General features: G+C 40.8%; 1 protein-coding gene across 1 annotated transcript in view; it reads left to right on the plus strand.

The window, feature by feature from the left end:
- The window catches only part of LONRF2 (LON peptidase N-terminal domain and ring finger 2), a 42,397-nt gene extending 27,736 nt beyond the window's left edge, over positions 1-14,661 (plus strand). The window contains 10 exon segments of the mRNA XM_046663510.1: positions 43-66; positions 68-245; positions 646-739; positions 1,018-1,132; positions 4,647-4,768; positions 6,179-6,337; positions 9,386-9,548; positions 11,984-12,110; positions 12,113-12,132; positions 14,344-14,661. Coding sequence (XP_046519466.1) covers positions 43-66; positions 68-245; positions 646-739; positions 1,018-1,132; positions 4,647-4,768; positions 6,179-6,337; positions 9,386-9,548; positions 11,984-12,110; positions 12,113-12,132; positions 14,344-14,538 — 1,197 coding nt within the window. The 3' untranslated portion in view covers positions 14,539-14,661.
- The last annotated feature ends 5,724 nt before the right edge of the window (positions 14,662-20,385 follow it).

Here is a 20,385-nt window from a genome sequence, read left to right on the forward strand (position 1 = left end):
GGTTTCTTTAATATTCAGGATTCTTTTTTCCTACTTAACCAGAATGCATCTCAGAAATCTGATGTGTTTAAAAAATGCCAATTCTTCAGTTTTATGTTTTGTGCTGGGTCTACACTTTGAAGAGGATAAAGAAGTGTTAGAAAGTCTCCTTGCAGTAGTGCCCAGCGCTGGTTTAAAGAGAGAGTTTCCGAGTGATTTGGAGGATGCACGTGACCTGAAGGCCCCTGGAAAAATTCCCAAGAAAGGTCAGTAAACTGTGTTCTCCTAGAGTTGTGTGACTCCAAAGGGATAGAATGTTAGCTAATATTCAGTATAGTTAAAAAAAAAAAAAAAACTTTACACAGGTAGTTTAAATTTAATGAGGAAATGAATATATCAGCCTTAAGATTATAGAACAGTTTAAATGGTTAATCCTTCAAGGACTTGATTGTCAAAAATAGCAGAGAAAATTTAGGTGTACCAACTTTTATTCATGCTTACTGTCTAGATCAGTTATTGCTGTATACTGGTAACTCGACAGGAGCTCTTCCTGCCTGGCGTGGCTTGTTACATTGGTGTAACTATCCAGAGGACATGCAGTTACTGCATGCTGTTAGCCACATGTGCAGGTGTTAGTTACAGCATTTTAAATGTTTTCAGAGGCAGATTCCTCACCTCAAAGAAACATGAACTCTAACATAGGAGAAAGTCCAGAGCTTTCGATAGATGTAACCAACTTTGAGTGTGCCCTTTGCATGAGGTAGGATCACGTAGAGTGAATGCAACTCTTTGAAGAATTCAGCCTTCCTGAATTTTATATCCTAAACATAATGATGTTTTTATTATCAGAAAAATTACATATATCTCAGTAATAATTGATTTATTTTTTAAAAATTTGATAAAAATACAAATGGAAATGGATATAAGTGATTTCCAGAAAGTAAAGGAATCGCCTAAGGAATTCTTACTATAAAATAAACAGATTATTTGAAAGTCTACCTGGACATTTTTTGCTGAAAACTCAGATGTGTTTTCCAGGTTGCTCTTTGAGCCTGTCACTACACCGTGTGGACACACCTTTTGCCTAAAATGCCTTGAGCGCTGCCTCGACCATGCACCACATTGTCCACTGTGCAAAGAAAAACTTTCGGAAGTAAGTATTTCTTGTGAAACGACAAGACGGTTTTGCCCTCTTCTCATCCCTCGGTACCTGCTCGTTTCATGGGTTGGCTTTGCTTCTGCTACCCATTTATTAAAGTCAGATTTCTCCAATCAAAGATAGGTCTCTTTCTCATCTCTCTGATTTCTTGAAGAATACACAGAGGAATTTTAGATACAGAAACAACTAAATTTCAAGGAAATTTCCAGGCACGAATTATGGTTGATATGTTGAAAATAGGTGACATTATTGGAGCTCTCACTATGTGTTGATTATAAAGAGTTGAGATAACATTACTGAGTCCTTACCATACGTTAATCATGAAAGACTGAGATAACATTATGGTGCACTTAACGTGTCAAGGATTCTCTCCTTTACCTCATCTCAAGGCAGAGTCACATTATCGTGCTCAGTTTGTGTAGGATTGAGGACTTGATCGTTTCTGACTACTGGGAAGCCCCTTTGGTGTGCTGTCAGTTATAGGTATCTTTTCTCTGAAATCAAAACCAGTAAAACCTAAGTTCCATGGAGAAGCTATTTAATTATGTCCAACCCAAATATGCCAACCCTGGGGTCTAGTGGATAAGATTTGGTGCTCTCACTGCTGTGGCCTGGGTACATTTCCCGCTCAGGGAACCACACCATCCGTCAGTTGTCATACTGTGGCAGCTGCATGTTGCTGTGATGCTGAAAGCTCTGCCACCAGGGTTTCAAATACCAGCAGGGTCACCCATGGTGGACAGGTTTCAGCAGAGCTTCAGCAGACTTGGAAGAAGGACCTGGCCACCCACTTCCGAAAAAATTGGCCATGAAAACCCTGTGAATAGCAGCAGAGTACTGTCTGACTCCACGGCACTTACAGCAAACCCAAATATAAACAGTTAAATCCATATGTTAGGTATGATAAATACAGTAAACAACACTTAAAAGCTGAAGGCTTTCTGATCAGTTTTTCAATAATGAATCTGTATCACCTGTATTGGGCTCTGGTCCAGTTGGTACACTAACTTTCCATGAAGGAAGTTCTTTGTCGGGGAGGGGATTTATTTTTTCATCCATAAAATGGTACTAATTATGTTTGCCTTAATTACCTCCTGGAGATTAAACTCACTCACTGCATCTTTTTTTTTTTTTTTTTGAGGAAGATTAGCCCTGAGCTGACTACTGCCAGTCCTCCTCTTTTTTGCTGAGGAAGACTGGCCCTGAGCTAACATCTGTGCCCATCTTCCTTTACTTTATATGTGGGACGCCTACCACAGCATGGCGTGCCAAGCAGTGGTGCCATCTCCGCACCTGGGATTCGAACCAGTGAACCCTGGGCCACCAAGAAGCAGAATGTGTGAACTTAACCACTGTGCCACTGAGCCGGCCCCTCACTGCATCTTAAATAGGATAAAGTGGTTTTTGTAAATGAGTGTACTGTATAATTGATTTTTAAATCTGACATGATGAAGGAGATGATAGACTTAAGTGAATTGTTAAATAATTGTAACTAATAATTTTAAAATAATTTTTAATTTACTGCTAAAACTTAAATGTTACTATAATGGAACCCTTTCTAAAGCATTGTATGCATGTACTTGCTGTGTTAAATTACATTCATACTGATTTCTGAGTTATTCTGGGTTCTCATGAATATTAGCCATCGTGCTATGCACTGTGTCATGACGGTTGAGGCTTTTTGAGTCTACATAGCGGTTTCCTTTGGTGGCTCCTATGTGGATCTACTCCAGGGCGTTTGCTGTCTGTTCTTGATAACGATGACATTGCATCTTGCCTGCTACTTTGTCACCCATACTTGCCTGGGCCAGTAGGTACAACCCTGGTGGAGATGCTTGCCTGTTCTCACAGAGTGAAATGTGTGTCTGGGACCACGGTTTGTACCACAGACCCTTCATTCCCCTCTTTGTTCAGTGCTGCCTTGCAGGGGGCTGTGTGGTGAAGCAGTGTCTGCAGGTGGCACTTGAATATGAGCTCCTTAGGGACAGAGATGACTTCTGTCTGATTTTCACTCTGTCTCCAGGGACCAGAACACATACTAGAGGTTCCAGAAATCTTTGTTGAAGGAATGATTACATGTGAGCTATACGAAGATTGCCAATGTTCCAGAAATTAGCATATAACAACACTAGCTAAAATCCAGAATCGTAATTCGATCCTTTTTCAATCCAGAAATCACTTCATGAGTTTAGACTTCCTCACATGCATTACTATAAATATGAATTATCGATTATCTGTGTATGGACAGAAGTCTTGGTTAACATAATGTCAAGTAAAGCAGATTTTATTGCCCTGCTCTTCAGTAAAAGGATACCATAAACTGACAGTTTATAAAATGCCTATGTGATTAATAATGAAAATTACGAAGTAGTATCGTGAACTAAGTGAAACTTGTTTCTGCTGGTTATGCTGTGACTGAGGTTCCCACACACAGTTGTTTCCAGTGCTTGAACTCCTGGTTCTCATCAGTTACAGCAGTACAGGTAGCTTGTTCACGCAGGCTGAAGGGAAACCCGGCAGCGTGTCAGGATTCACGCAGACCTAAGTGTGTGAGACGTACGTAGAGCCAGCAGTGCAGCCAGTTACCAAAGCAGCAGGAGCACACGGAAGCCCACCAGGCCTGGGGTCCTGGCTGTGCCCCGGGGGCTCTGCGCTGGTCCCTTAACCTTCCTGTGACCCCCCTTCTCTGTTAGTGCAGTGTAGAGATGACCTGTAGTGAGTGCTGTTTTAAGGCCTAACTTAGTTTCCATGAAGCATCCGCAGTCGCTACCTTAAGTTTTAAGTGTCCGTGAAAAAGAGCTATTGTTTGCAAATTCATATGCCTGAGAGAAAAACAGTGCACACACCCAGGGTAATAGTTCTTGAGCCACATGTGAACCTTCCGCCCATTGATCCTAGCACTTTGTAATTCAACTTCCACCTACTTTCCCTTCATATCCAGCTTTATTTAATTCCTTGGTCTCTTACTCCCTTTCTCAACCCGAATAAAGTCAGCCATGCTTTTTACATGTCTGTATAAGTAACATGGCAAAGTAAGAGAAAAACCACAAAATTGGGAAGATTGGTTTCAATTTAAATTTATAATCTGAAATCTTGGACTGAAAACATTAGTAGTCATTCTTACTATTCTTTCTAGTAACTTCAGTTTTTCACTCTGCAAGATGATTATTTCATTTTTCTCTTCTCTCCCAACGTATCCCAACTCACTGCTGCACCCCTCCCTGACATTATGATACTTGATTGAAAATCTAGAAGCCATCAGGATTGAGATTGCCTCATCCTTCCTCCAGGTGAACACCTTCTCCTGCCCTTTTCCCATGGGAAGGAACTGCCCTGTCCCCCATCCCTGCCACAGGCTGACCTCCATGCTCCCATCTCCCCATGCCCTTTGTCTTCTCGAAGACCACAACGCTCTACCTTTGTTGACCTCTGTCAACAGGGAAGAGGGTGCTTTGCTCTTTAGAATTAATTACCATGAGGTGTTATTTAACATCTTCTTTTGTTACAGTTGTTGGCAAGCAGAAATTTTAATATAACTGTTCTGGCTGAAGAATTAACATTTCGGTATTTGTCGGATGAACTGTCTGATAGGAAGAGAATTTATGATGAAGAAATGACAGAACTTTCAAAGTCAGTCCTCATGCTCTGTCCTTGCTCTTGAGTTCAGATTAAAGAAGAAAATGTGTGTTGACCTTGTAGCTTTATCTCAGTTTTACTCCCCCTTGACCGAGAAATTAGGAAGCCTCAAAATACAAAAAAATTAATTCCAAAACTTCATGGAAATTTAATTGAAAGAGGTTATAAGAAATATTCTTAAAGTGTATTTTAACGAAATTATGTAGTTTCTCTTTGTATGTAAGTGATACTGAATTTTTCATAATTGAGAAGGCAAGGTATATAGAAACAGAACATAAAACAGTATTACCAAAGTAGCCTTGCCAGTTTTTTTAATCTTTTAAAGTGATTGAAGTTTTGTGTTGTGGTAACCTTTAACTATTGAGATCTTATAATTCTTCAACTCTTTTTTATTTAGAATGCATTACTTTTGACTACTATGTAGTTTTTGCTTTCATCAGAATTTTTTTATTTATTGAGGTATAATTGACATATTATATTAGTTTCAGCTGTACAACATAATGATTCCATATTTGTGATATTGTAAAATGGTCACAACAGTAAGTCTAGTTAACATCCGTTACCATACATAGTTACAAAATTTTTGTGCGTGCTATGAGAACTTCTAAGATGTACTCTGTTAGCATCTTTCAAATATGCAATACAAATAAGCATTATTAACTGTGGTTACCATTCTGTATATTACATCCCATGACTTAATTTATTTTGTGACTGGAAGTTTGTACCTTTTGATCCCTTCACCCATTTCTCCCATCCCCCGCCTCTGGCAACCAGCAGTCTTTTATCTGTATCTGTGAGCTTGGTTTTTTGTTTTTTGTTTTTTTGCTGAGGAAGATTCACCCTGAGCTAACATTTGTGTCAATCTTCCTCTATTTTTTGTATGTGGGACACCACCACATCATGGTCGATGAGTGGAGCAGGTCTGTGCCCGGGATCTGAACTCACGAACCTGGGCTGCCGAGGTGGAGTGCGCAGAACTTTAACCACTCAGCCGTGTGGCTGGGCACTTTTTTTTTTCCTTTTTTTTAAGATTCCACATATGAGTGAGATCATAGGGTATTTGTCTCTCTGTCTGACTTACTTCACTTAGCATAACGCCCTCAAGGTCATCAGAATTTTTTTATAGTGGTCATAAGCTATAACTTTCTCTAAGTAAACTAATATAATTCAGCATATTCTCTCATCGTATTAAATAAGACAGTCTTGGCAGCAAACTTAGGTGAGTTGGAACTTGTTCATGCTGTGGTCCTTCGCTTTTTTCCCCCACTTAAAACTTGCAGGCCTCAGGGTTTTATTTTGTAAACGAGAGAATTGAGGTTAGCTTTTGCTCCTTTACAGTGACTGGTACTCCCTCCTGTTTCTAACAGCTCCTGCGTCTAAGTTAACATTTTCCTTTACCTACAGTCTGACCAGAGACGTCCCCATCTTTGTGTGTGCCATGGCCTTCCCCACTGTCCCGTGTCCTCTCCACGTCTTCGAGCCCCGCTATCGGCTTATGATAAGAAGATGCATGGAAACTGGCACCAAATGGTTTAGCATGTATTTATCTTCTGAGCATGCAGGGTGAGAATTATCAGCATTCATGGGGTCCTAATTAAGTGCATAATTTGTCGTTTTTCTTGAAGAATGGTTTAGGATGATGGTGAAAATCTCTAGTAGCCCCCATTGCGTAACGAGGTATAAATTCCAGGCCATCCATGACGTGATCTCGGCCTTGTTTCTATCCGTCTCCTAGTCCTTCCTTTCAAACGTCATTCCTGCTAGTCCACTGCCATATCATTTGCCCTTCTCCGAATACAGTTCATGTTTTCATACCCCCATGTTTCCCTCTGCCTGCAGTTCTCTTCTAGCTCAGCAATATACAAACCAATCTGGTCCAACTTTTAAGGTCTAAAATAATTTACTACATCCTCCAAGAAACCTTCCTTTATACACACAAAATTTTCAGTCTTATGAAAACCCACAGCACTTGGTTTTTACCTTTCCTTGTTTTACATCATTTTTCTAGGGAAGATGTTCCAGATCAGCAGACAGCTCCCCTTATGAGCTTCTTTGCGGGTCTCTGGGTCCTTCCCACCTCTTCGCTTCCTGATCCCCTAGGGCTTTGTCAGCACTGCATCATCATGCTGAGGTCACTACATCCAAGTTCTAGCTGTGGAAGAGGCACACGTGCTCTTAAAGAATTGTGGAGAAAAGGGGCACACGTCCCTGCTGCTCACACTCACTGCAGAGGAGGCTGGGAAGTGCCGTCTACCCGTGTGCTCACGAGGGAGAGGAGACTGGATATTTAGGGCCACCCACTAGTTTCCACCATAAATACCCAGGAACAGATCTTTCTACAGATATGTGTTAGGACCTCAATGGAGAAAATTCTACAACTTTATTGAAAGACATTCAGGAAGATTTACATAAATGCAGAGAAATACCATGCTCATGGATGCATAGACTCAGTGTCATAGAGATGCCAGTTTTACCCGAATTGGTCTATAAATCCAGAGTAGTTGCAGTCAACACCCCAAGAGTGTGTTTTCATGGAATTCTTCAAGCTGATTTTAGAATCTGTATGGAAAAGTGAAAGACAGACCAAGACCACGACAGTTTTGAAGAAACCGTTGAGCAAGATGGGAGAATATTCCTACAATGTCAGACTTAGAAATTATAGTAAGACCATTGAAATAGAGAATAGAGATAAGAAACAGATCCACTCATGTATGGACTCCAAATTGATATGGAATTTTGTGAAAAGAAAGGCAAACTACTCAATAAAACGTGCTCAGAAAAGTAGTGGGTAATCCACATGGGGAAACAAATCTCTACTCTGCCGTACGCCATAAACACAAAATAACACATTTACATTCCCAGTGTGAAATGTGAAGAAGAAAATATAAAAAAATTTAAGAGCAAATATTGGGGACTATTTTTATAATTAGGAATAAGGAAAGAAGGTTTTTTTCTTTTTTTGTTTTTTACAGAGGATGCTGAGAGCACATAGCATAGATGGAGAGATAAATAAATTTGAGTATATTAAAATTTGACTCATCAAAATGAGCAAAAGCAAAGTGAAAAAGCAAGTTCCAGAAGTTCCACTTCTAACCAAGGATGTAGAACACTGAGAAAAGTGTTACTCCAGATAAACTACAGAACCTAAATTTCTTGCACCTGTCAGAGTGGAGCTTGCTCAGGGTAACAGAGGAAAGACAGGTCCCTCCAGGAAGAGAGGAGACAAGAGCCCTGGCTCACCTGTGGCAGAGCCTGGAGGAGGAGCTATGCAAGCGTGTAGGAAGAATTCAGCTAATTTTTTTTGACAATTTCTAATGGCCTTACGTGGACAAGCATGAGAGTCTAGATCCCCTTAGAGCTGCAGATGGCAAGAGGAGTTTGTACCCACTCACAGGTTTATGTCTACAGACGAGAGAGACAGGTTCTGCAGCTGAGGCTGTCTGCTGATAGCTGGGGCAACAAGTCCTCCCTTGAAGGCATCTTCAGGGTGCTTCCATGCACACCACAGCTATAGATAAAGTAGTCCTGTTACATAACCAGGAAGAGAGAGTTTTATTAGAGATCCCGGTAGAAGTGTCCAGCAGGCAGCTGGCCATGCAGGCATGCAGCTTGGGAATCATCACTCATCATTAAGTGAAGGTGTATGGTGAAGTTGTTCACTCACTTTAGAATCAGGCAGCCTTGGGTTCAAATCTTGGCTGTAAATCTTATTTGACCTTAGATAAGTGGCTTAATTTTTCTAAGCTTGCGTGTTTTTGTGAAGCTTGAATGAGTACGTGTTGTGAACTGCTGCGTGTAGAGCTTGGTACGTCATAGGCAAGACCAGTGTCATCACGATACAGATGGTTACAGATGACGGTTGAAATCACGAGAGTGGGTGAGATTGCTGGGAGAGCTTGGGGCGAGGACACAAGTAGCCAAGTATGCCTTCCTGGGTAGCCCCAGTGTGTAAGGGGCGTGTGAAGGAAGCAAGCTGTCAAGGGCTGGACTGGTCAGGGAGGGCAGAAGGAGAGCAGCAGATGGTGTTGGGTCAGTGACAGGTCAGCAGGGTCATGCCCAAGTCATTTGTGACTTCTGCTGGGGTCGTTGCAATAGAACTTGGGGGCATTGAGAAGTGAAATGGAGACAGGGAGATGAAGGCAGTGACCGTAGACGACTTTCCATAGCAGTTTGCTGGGGAGGGCAGAGTTGACCAGCGTCAGTGCAAGTGGGAGTGGAGGGAGCAGAGACTGTGACTGGCCCGGGGGCCTGGGCAGGCTACGTGTTCTCTGGAGCTCTTGAGGTTGCTCCCTGGCCAAGGGGGCTGAGGGTTTAAGATTCCATCTCTTGGGTCCTTCTCAAAGCACGAGCTTGTTTGAACAGCTGAGATACAAGTGCTCTCTCACCTCCAGCCCTTTCTCTGCAGCCATCGCACACCAGCATGTTTCACATTTAGCAGAAGGAGTCATCTGCATCTGTCTGTTAGAGAAAATTACCTTGGTGGTTCAGTGTGGAGACACCATTTGTTTTGTTTGGTTTTTTATTCCTTTAAGACCCAGACTTTCATGTAGGGAAAAATAAGACCTCCTGCATTTTTTAAGTCGGGGTCGTGTCTCCTGACTGACCTTTCAGGATTTCAGAGTATGGCTGCATGCTGGAGATTAAGGACCTGAGAACCTTCCCTGATGAGAGTTCGGTTGTGGATGCAGTTGGTATTAGTCGGTTCAGAGTTTTAAGCCACCAGCACAGAGATGGGTATAACACGGCAGACATTGAATATCTCGAAGATGAAAAGGTGAGGTTTATTTTACTGATGTGTGTTAAAGAGGTCAGTCACTTTATTTCCTTCAGCACTGGGGAAAAACTTGGTCAAATTTCTAATGACAGTATTACTTATTTCCTCCTCAAGTCAGCACTTGTTATTTTTATCTCAGTGGATTTTTACCTGAGTTGGAGCTGGTAGAAAAATCTCCTCCTCCTGAAAAAATTTCCTTGTTGCTGAACATTGCAAAATGGATTTGGGATTCCTTGTTTTAATGTTCTAGTCCAAACTGTTCTGGAAAAGGCCACACAATAAATACTCCAGACTTTCCAGGCCACGTGGTTTCTGTTGCCACTGCCTCACTCTGCTCTTGTAGCAGAGAAGCAGCCATAGACGATACGTAAACTAATCAGCATGACTGGTTTCCAGTAAAATGTTGATGAACAGGAGTTGATTTGCAAGCAGTAGTCAGTCCTTGTTTAGATACTGGTATCAGTTCAGAATGAGACGTACAGCAATAGTGCTGAAAAATACCTTCTAAAGCTAAGTATAAAAGGCTTAGGTCTCTTATCCCTTAAGAATTAAATTGTAGCTAATAGAAATACCAGAATCCATAATTTGGCAGAGCAACAAAATATTTTGAAGGGATTCTCAAAAAGACTTGTACAAGGATGTCCATAGCAGTCTTATTCGTTAATTGCAAAAAACTAGAAACAGCTCAGATGCTCATCAACAGGTAAGTACAGTATAGTATGTTCATACTTGGCAATAAAAAGGAATGAATCTCACTGACATTGTGCTAAGACGGTGGAGCCAGATGTGAAAAATGCCTACTGTGTGACTCCGTTTATACACTTCCAAGAACAGGTGTAACTGCTGATGGAGGTCAGAGGGTGGTTGTGGGGTGGGAGTTGGAAGTGACTGGAAGGGGGATGCAGGAATCCTTCTAGGTGACTGAAATGTTCTCTGTCCTGTTCACAGTGATAGTTACACTGGAATGTACAGTTGACAAAACTCTTCGAGCTAAACAATTAAGATCTGTGCATTTTTTGTATGTGAATTATGCTGCAACAAAAACGTTAAAAGTATTTAGAAGGGCGAAATCCTTGGAATTATTGTATCCCTCTCTTGAATTCTTTGGTTCATGTTGAGAAATGAGGAAAGTGAGTCTTTAGCCATCTCGCCTCACACTGGAAGTCACTCTGGGGACAGCAGTGTACATTCTCGACACCTGTGCATAGAATCGCACCACGGTGCCAGCTGCCCCCTTCCAGCTGCTGCTGCAGGTCGTCTGTGAGCACAGGGCTTTGCAGCACAGGGGAGCAGAGCACAGCGAGTCCAGCTCCCAGGTGTTGGGACCAGGAGCTGGTTTTAATGGCTGTGACTGGAGGTGATAGTTCTCTGGGTCCCCCTGCTGCCCTGATGACAAATCTGATGGAGGGTTTTTCCACTATTGTGGATGACGGCTTTGAATGGTGTATGTATTTATTTTAAAATGGGAGCCTAAACAGCTACAACATGAAATGATTTTAGTTCTTTTTTTAAATAAAACCATACACTACATATGAATAGTTGATTTGTATAGATCAAATTGAGAATGGTTATGTGTATTATAATCTAATTCCTCAGTTTACTATAGTTTTCATAGATACTGAAATTTTATCGCTAGAGAGGATCTTAATGGTTTATTCCCAGTTTACAGATGAGAAAACTCTATCCTAAGGAGGCTGTGCAACTGGCTGAAACTCACAGATGAGTCAGTGATGAAGCCGGAACACATCCGGGTCCCCTGATCCCCGGTCCTTGCGCTTCCCACTCAGGTGTTCCTAAATTGGACGGAGACATGCTTGAAATGAGTGACTTGACAGCGAGATAGGTACCCAGAAGCAAAGCCTGATACATCTGAAGTGTCAGGCCCACCACTCACATGAGGCTAATGCAGTGAATGCATTGTCGCTGAAATATCTTTTGGATAATATGGAATACAATTTTTAAAATGTCTAATTCTTTGACTTGGTAATTCTCCTTCTAGGAAACTGTCCTGAGGGAATGACAGCCCGTTCTTTCACCACAAAAAACATTTTTGCATAAATGTTTATATTACTGTGTTATTTTTAAAAATGAAAAATTGGAAATAACCTTAATATAGCTTATGTGAATGGTAGAGGAAATGATGGTATAACTCAAATATGATTGCATGTAGCCATGAAAATTATTCGTAATAACATGGGATATGTGCCTACAGTTGTTGAGAGAAAAATCAGGATGTGATAGAGAACAGAGAGATCTGCACTATGTAAAAAGAAGTGCAGTTTCTATGTTGAGCATGTGTCTTGTTTATAAAACACTAATGAGTTATCAAAGTAACAGATACCTCGAATCCGCTTAGCAGAGGCAGCAGAGGTCGCTAAGTGTATTTCATGTGTAATAACGAGTTGTGAAAATGGTTGTCTCCTTTCCTTGATCAGGTGGAAGGTGCAGAGTATGAAGAACTAGCCAGTCTTCAGGATTCAGTTGATCAACAGTCTGTTTCCTGGTTTACTTCACTTCAGGATCACGTGAAAGAACAAATTTTAAGTCATTTTGGGTTAATGCCAGCCAGGAACCTGAGCCTCAGGTACATTCTCCTTTTTTCTTATATAATGCTGTTATTTCCTGTTGTGGTGTGTGGTGTGTGGCACTGTTGTGTGATATACTTCATTGTGATTGCTTATGAATCAGTTCATTTATTAGCAGCCCCAGGAAGTGCCTAATAGAGTAGCATGTGCCTCTTGGAGCAAAACAATAAATGTTTTCTGATTGCTACTACATAAAGATAATTTCTTTTCTATCACAAATCAGTTTATTCTGATCGGCCCTCAGCTTTTGTGCTTTTACTTCTCTCACCAACATCATAAGATTTAAATAGTAATTTTAGTTTATTGGCATCAACACTCCACGTTTGGCACATCACATTGCCTGGCCCCTAATAAACAGGTGTTGACTAAATGAAGAGCAGATGCCCTAAGTCGTGTTAAATTAGGAGCTTCCCTGCCCTTGTGGTCCCTTCCATTCAGTCGTCACTGGCTTCTGCTTGTGCCCCCAGCAGGGCTTTTGGTGAAGCTGGTTTTTTAAGCAACGAATTGGCTTCAGGTGTGTGAAGCATTTCCAAGTGCAGGTAACTCCTCTCCTTGGCGTCTGGGTGACAGAACCAGGCAGGGATGGTTTAGGGTTGTGGCTGAGAGCACACAGTTTCCGTTGTACACACACCCCTCTTGGGGAAAGTGGGGAAGCAGGACCAGCTCTCTCTCAGTGGGTTCAGGGTCACATGAAATGTCTTTTGTGTCTTTTCCATCCATTTTTGTCTTTTCCTCTCTTTTGAGGGCTTCTGTCTTTTACCCCCACCGGAGTTCTGTCTTTTCCAAACTCAAGACAGTGCTTTAAGCCAGAAGTTGCCTCTGAGTCCCTCCTCACCCTCCACTCTCTTATCACCCCCTCTTCCTACTCTGTATTGTAGCTCAGATTCAGAAAGAAAGGTGCTTAGACTAACTCCAATTAAGGTATGAATCATTCTTTTTGTAGGGATTTTTGCTTATTAATCCAACTTAATCTCTAATTGGGGGAGGTATTAACTTTTTATTATAGCTGTAACAAATTACACAAATACAGTGGCTTAAACAACAGAAATTTAGGGACTGGCCTGGTTGCGTAGTGGTTAAGGTCGGTACACTGTGCTGCACTTCAGTGGCCTGAGGTTCGCAGGTTTGGGTCCCAGGCGTGGACCGACACACTGCTCATCAAGCCATGCCGTGGCAGCGACCCACATATAAACTAGAGCAAGATGGGCTCAGATGTTAGCTCAGGGCCAGTCTTCCTCACCAAACAAACAAAACAAATAAGTTTATTATCTTGCAGTTCTGGAGGTCAGAAATCAGACACAGGTCTCATTGGGCTATGAGCAAGGTGATGGCAGCACTTTGTCCTTTCTGGAGATTCTAAAGGAGAATCCATTTCCTTAGCTTTTTTACCTTCTAAAGGCTGCTGGCATTGCTTGGTTCGTGCCCCTTCTTCCATCTTCCAAGCCAGCAACGTTGCCCTCTCTGACCATTCTTCCATAGCGCACATCTCCCTCTGACCACGGCCCAGAAGAGCTCTTGCTTGAAGGAGAACCCACCAGGATCATCTAGCATGACCTCTCCATCTCAAGGTCCTTGACTTACTCACATCTGCAGAGCCCCTTGTGCCGTGGAAGCCTCCATGTGCACAGGCTTCAGGGATTAGGGGGTGGGCACTTCTGGGAGACCATTTTTCTTCCTACCACAGAAGATTGTAGGTGGTATGTGGGAGATATTTTTATGCCGAGCCCTTCCCATTAAGCATGCTACTCAGTTTTTCCTGCTCTGTTAGATGAGGAGGGAAAAGGAGAGTTGTGAATCATACAGAAGGTCTTTTTCTCTAACAGTTGGGAGGGAGGCCGGTTCCTTCCTCATAGTGGCTTGGCTGTCCCTGTGCACTTTGTCCTCAGTGTGACTCCTAATCTTTCAGTAGAATCTACCTCACTCTGAACCATGGTGACTCCAGAGTGCCCCCTCCCTGGTTCTCAGCTGGGGTTCTGCATTGGAAGATACTTCTCTTTGCAGTCCTTTTGTGAGTTCCCCCCCACTTAGATGTGTAGCATAGGAGTAAACTGTGTGTTTCGAGGGCTGAATGAGTTGTGAAGTAAACCTAACTTAGGAGGTGGCACTCAATTCTTGCTCATATGTCTGTTGGTGAAACAAAAGACAATGTTGGAGGGGTAGGCTTGTATTTTAGGCGATAATTTTGTGGTTTCTTTTCCTTTCTTTTGCAGAGTAATCCTAGTGGTCCTGCTTGGTCCTGGTGGATCCTGGCAGTGTTGCCGTTGGAACTCAAGGCTCAGCTGGCTATACTTGGCGTGACCTCGCTTAAAGAGCGTCTGCTTGCCGTTCGGAGAATATTAGTCATCATCACACGTAAGATAAATAGTCGGCAAGAGCTGAGTAATAGCAGGGAGAGAAATAATTGATTTTCTCTCTCTGTCAAGGTTTCCAGAACCCCTTGTACTTTCATGAGGATGCGAGGCATGGACGAGCAGCATCCCATTCATTGCGCTTTGTGAAATGCTTGTTGATAGAGTTACAAAATGGAACATTTAGCAAATATTGACTCCTACTCAAAAGTTAAAAGTCTATGCCTGGTGGAATCTCACTCTGTACAAGGTTAGCCTAAAGTTTGAATGGAGCCCATGGTTGGAAAGCAACGTAAGAAAACCAGATGCTTCTGGTGTGCTGACACAGCATGGACATCACAGATGGTTTGCAAATGGTTTGGGTTTTGCAAGAAAGGAGGACTCCTTTTTTGTAAAGTACTTTGCTACACCAGATGGGAACAGCATGCTTCAGTGGCCAGACAGTAAGGGGGAAACCACGTTTTTATCTGGATTCAGATTTCTCAGAGCACAGGCTAACCGAAAATGTGCTTAGGTGTTGTGTGTCACTGTGAAGTTGTCTGTGAAATTGAGGCATCAAACCATTGTCCAGTGCAGGAGCTGAACTTAGGTCTTACCTGAGAAGTAGTTGCTACTCGATAGAACTGTGTTTTGTGTCCTGCAGTAGTTCAGATGTTGTAAATTTCATGTTGTAATCAAGTGAATGTCAAAATGCAAGAAAGTGTACCTTGGACATAGAAAAATCTGAGAACAGTGTAGTTTATTTGAGGATGTATATTTATACACACTCAATCAAGAGTGAGCAAAAGTGAGTTAAAACTACATGCATTGGGTTGTCAAACATATGACCAAACTAGTGCAAAGAGCCCATTGAAAGCATAACCCTGTGGCATTGATTCAATGGATACTAAGCATTTAGGAATCTTTTCATCTTTCTGCTAGGATTCACATTAGAAATTAGGCCCATCGGTAAATTTGAGTTCCCCACCCATCCACTAATACATGATGACATTAAAAAGCTGCTATGAAATGGGAATCTGTCTATTCCAGGGAAACATACCAGGAGAATATTCAAGGAGAGCGAGGCTGGTAGGGGATGTAAACATTCAAGTTTTTCTCCAACACGAACCGAGAAGTTATCTTTGTTTTTTTGCAGTGTTACAGTGATAGAGCAGGTGTCATCTATTAAATAACAGTACCTTTCACTGCCAACCTAATGCGCATTGGTGACATTGATTGGAATAACCATTTGACCCTGAGATACTGAACCGTTCTCACTGGCCTAAGCAGCCGGCGCTTTCAGTTGGCTTCTTGGCCTGTGACGTGGATGTTCTTAAATGAAAGATGGTAAGGACCAGACTAGAGAGCAAATCGCAGCTGTAAGTTTTGCTTTCTTCATTCAAGGTGTATGATTTTGAGTTTTAAAAGATGTATTTCAGATACTAAACGTTAGTGGTTTCTTGACCCATCAAGCATTTTATTGAAAAGACTTTCTAATAGTGTTTGTTTTTAATTGTAGGAGTTTTCAGTAGCTAAAACTCAGTTTCGTCATGGGAGTTAGAAAACACTACTAGTGGAACTTAGTCATAAAGAGAAAATGTGAAAGAATTTTCCAGTCAAATGTTCCCAGTGCTTCACTTACTGTGAATCTCACATCTCATCTTGTACATGGTTTAAAGGCAATTTGGCCAAGTGGTTTCTAAAAGATTTTATTAATCCATGCATTAACAATAGTGTTCAACTTTCTTAGGCACTTTAATCTAACCTGATCATTTAAAAGAAAACAAAACTGTATCTAGTATGCCAGGAGGCCTTTTTAGAAATGGTCATGAAAATGGGTGTGAATTGACCATGCTCTTTCTCTTTTGGAAAATCTTTTTCTACTTTAAAACTGTATCATTGTATTTCTATTTGGGGGTGTCTGATAACCAGAATGTGATCAAATTTCTGCAAGATCCTTCCTCAAGTTAGGTTTCTGTGCTCACAGTATTTGGGCTTTCCCCATAACAATCAATGCTGTTGCTCTCTCACCCTCACTCCTTAAATGTCATAACTCACACGGTTCTTTAACCAGAACCCTGAAGTTATCTCTTCCTGATTCTTTCTGCCTCTGTCTGAGTTGTCTTCTCATTCTGAGTGTTCGTACGTAAAGCCTGTTGAATAGTATTGATGTGGACTAGAGCAACAGAAGTTTTTGTTGTTTTTATTTATTGACACCAAAGGGAACTGACTGTGATCGCTTCGTGCTCGGTCCAGCGCCACCCTCCACAGAGTACAAAGCTGGAGTGGATCGGTACTTCCTGAGCACTTAGGTTACATTATTCATCAGGAAGTCCCACCAAGGAAATAATATCCTGAGACATATTATGAAAGAAGCTTCCTTTTACAAACTTAAAAAAAGAAAGAAACCCCAACTCCAGTTTGCTACAAATTGAGCTAAAGAAGAACAATCCCCTTTCTCCTCTCCTACACCTATTTTCTATCATGGAGATCTCATTTCTAAGGATTTCTCAGAAAATAATGTAATCTCTGGGTCAAAGTCAGATCATTGCAGTTTGATTTTACTGAAAATGTTCCAACATGAATGCTTTAGTTACATGAGAATAAAAACAGAATCTACAACGCAGGGAGTGATTTTTCTTGAATACAGTACACTGTTCGGTATTTTTCCACTTACTCTCCTGAGAGGCTTCACTCGTCATTCCATCCCTGCCTGTGTCTTTGAAATGCAGCAGATGTCCTGACAGGCAGGATTCTGAAAGCCCATGAGATTTTAGGGTATCACATCCCCTATGAGTCCCCGTCTTCAGAATTGAAAGAATATTTATTAAAGTTGCAAATGAAAATAAATGTAAAATTTTAAGGTTTATTCATGCAACCACAATAATTTTTAATCTATTCATGTACCATATTTCAAGTATTATCCCGTTTTGATGACCACAAAGATGTCCTTTCTTCTACTTAACCCCCTTGCCCAAACCAGAAAACACCAAGACTATTTGCTAAGTTGTGTCTCTGTTCTTGCTATACCTCACGTCTTACCACAGGGCTTTTGACTCATCAAGGAGCAAAGTTAGAGATGGTAGAATTACCATGAACTGTGGTATTATCATTTGTTTTTGGTACAGTTCTAAATGGGATTGTTTACTTAATTTCTCTTTCTGATAGTTTGTTGTTAGTGCATAGAAATGCAACAGATTTTTAATTATTGATTTGTATCCTGCAACTTTACTGAATTCATTTATTAGTTTTAACAATTTTTTAGTGAAGTCTTATGGGTTTTCTATATCTAAGATCGTAAAATCTATGAACAGATAATTTTACTTATTTCTTTCCATTTGTGTGCCTTTTATTTCTTTGTCTTGCCTAATTGCTGTGGCTAGGACTTCCACTACTGTCTTTAATAAAAGTGGCAAGAGTGGGCATTCTTATCTTATTCCTAATCTTAGAGGAGAGGCTTTAACTTTTGACCGTTGAGTATGATGTTACCTGGTAGCTGTGGGCTTGTCATATATAGCCTTTATTATGTTGAGGAACATTCCTTGTACACCTAATTTGTTGTGAGTTTTTGTCATGAAAGGATGTTGAATTTTCTCAGTTGCTTTTTCTGCATCTATTGAAGTGTTCATATGGTTTTTATCCTTCATTCTGTTAATATGGTGTAGCACATTGATTTGCGTGTGTTGGTACATCCTTGCATCCCGGGGTAAATCCCTCTTGATCATGGTGTATGATTGCTTTAGTGTGCTCTTGAATTTGGTTTGCTAGGCTTTTGTTGAGGATTTTGAGGTAACTATACGGTACACTGAAATAAGACACTGATGAAAGAAACTGAAGACACAAATAAATGAAAAGATATCTCGTGTTCTTGAATTGGAAGAACTGATATTATTAAAACATCCTTACTACTCAAAGAGATCTACAGATTAAATGCAATTCCTATCAACATTTCGATGAAATTTTCTACACAAATAGAAAAGACTATCCTAAAATTCATACAGAATCAGCATAAATTTTAAGGTCCCTAGGATTTCCAGAATGGTAAATGAGCTTGGCTTCAACTTAAAGTCACATGCTGTTATTAGCCCCTTACAGGAGAGTCAGCCTGTCCTTTGAATGGCTGTGAAAGGCTTGGATGGCATCTTCTCACGTAAGGCTGTTTAGTCTACACTGAAAATCTGCTGTTTAGTGTGGCCACCTTCAATGATTCTCTTCGCCAGATCTTCTGGATAACTTGCTGCAGCTTCTCCATCAGCACTTGCTGCTTCGCCTGCACTTTTATGTTATGGAGACGGCTTCTTTCCGTAAGCTTCGTGAACCAGCCTCTGCTAGCTTTAGACTTTTCTTCTGCAGCTTCCTCACCTCTCTCAGCCTTCACAGAATTGAAGAGAGTTATGGCCTTGCTCTGGATTAGGCTCTGGCTTAAGGGAATGTGGTGACTGGTTTGATCTTCTATCCAGACCACTAGAACTGTCTCCATATCAGCAATAAGGCTGTTTTATTTTCTTGTCATTTGTGTGTTCATCGAAGTAGCACTTTTAAATTCTTTGAAGAACTTTTTCTTTGGATTTACGACTTAGCTAACCATTTGACGCAAAAGGCCTAGCATTTGGCCTATCTCAGCTTTCAACATACCTCCCTCACTAAACGTAATCATTTCTTGCTTTTGATTTAAAGTGAGACACATGTTAGTCTTCCTTTCAGTTGAACACTTAGAGGCTATTTTAGGGTTATTAATTGGCCTAATTTCAGTATTGTTGTGTCTTGGGGAATAGGAAGGCCTGAGGAGAGGGAGAGAGATGGAGGAATGACTGGTCAGTGGAGCAGTCAGAGCACACACAATATTTATCAATTAAGTTCACTGTATTACATGAGCACGGTCTGTGGCGCCCCTAAACAATTACAATAGTAACATCAAAAATCACTGATCAAAGGTCACCATAACAAATATAATAGTAATGATGAAAAAGTTTGAAATGTTGCATGAATTACCAAAATGTGACACAGAGACACGAAGTGAGCAAATGATGTTGGAAAAATGCTCCATAGACACACTTGCTCCATACAGGGTTGCCACAAACCTTCACTTTGTGAAAAAATGCAACACCTGTGAAGTGCAGTAAAGCAGAGCGCAATAAAACGAAGTATGCCTGTATGTTTTGCTGCTGTTGGATGGCATGTTCTGTACATGTTGTTAGATCAATTTGGTATAAAGTGTAGTTCAAGTCCATTATTTTCTTAGTGATTTTATCTCTGGATGATATCTGTTGTTGAAAGTAGGGTATTGAACTCTGCTACTATTATTGTATTGCTGTTTCTGACTTCCCATGTGTTAATGATTATTTAATATATTTAGGTACTCTGATATGGGGTATGTATATATGTATATATTTGTAATTGTTGTATCCTCTTGATGAATTGATTCCTTTGTCTTTATATAATGACCTTCCTTTGTCTCTTGTTACAACTTTTGACTTAAATTCTATTTTGCCTTATATTAAGTATACATAAGTATATTACGTATAGCTACCCCTGCTCTCTTTTGGTTTCCATTTGCATGGAATGTCTTTGCCATGTCTCCAGTTTTAGCCTATGACTGTCTTACAGCTTAAGTTAGTCCCTGTAGGCAGCATATAGTTGGGTCTTATTTTTTTTTTATCCTCAGCCACTTTTGTGTCTTTTAATTAGAGAATTTAAACCATTTACCTTTATGGTAATTATTGATAGATAAAGACTATCACCATTTTGTTACTTGTTCTCTGATTGTTTCTTTCTTCTTCTGTTGTTGTCTTTCTTTTTGAATTGATGATTTTTTATAGTGGTATGCTTGGATTCTTTCTCTTTATCGTTAGTGTATCTGTTGTAAGTTTTTGCTTTATGATTTCCATGAGGCTTTCGTAGTACAATTTACGATAGTCTCTTTTA

The sequence above is a fragment of the Equus quagga genome, chromosome 5 (assembly GCF_021613505.1).
Source record: "Equus quagga isolate Etosha38 chromosome 5, UCLA_HA_Equagga_1.0, whole genome shotgun sequence".
Classification (NCBI taxonomy): domain Eukaryota; kingdom Metazoa; phylum Chordata; class Mammalia; order Perissodactyla; family Equidae; genus Equus; species Equus quagga.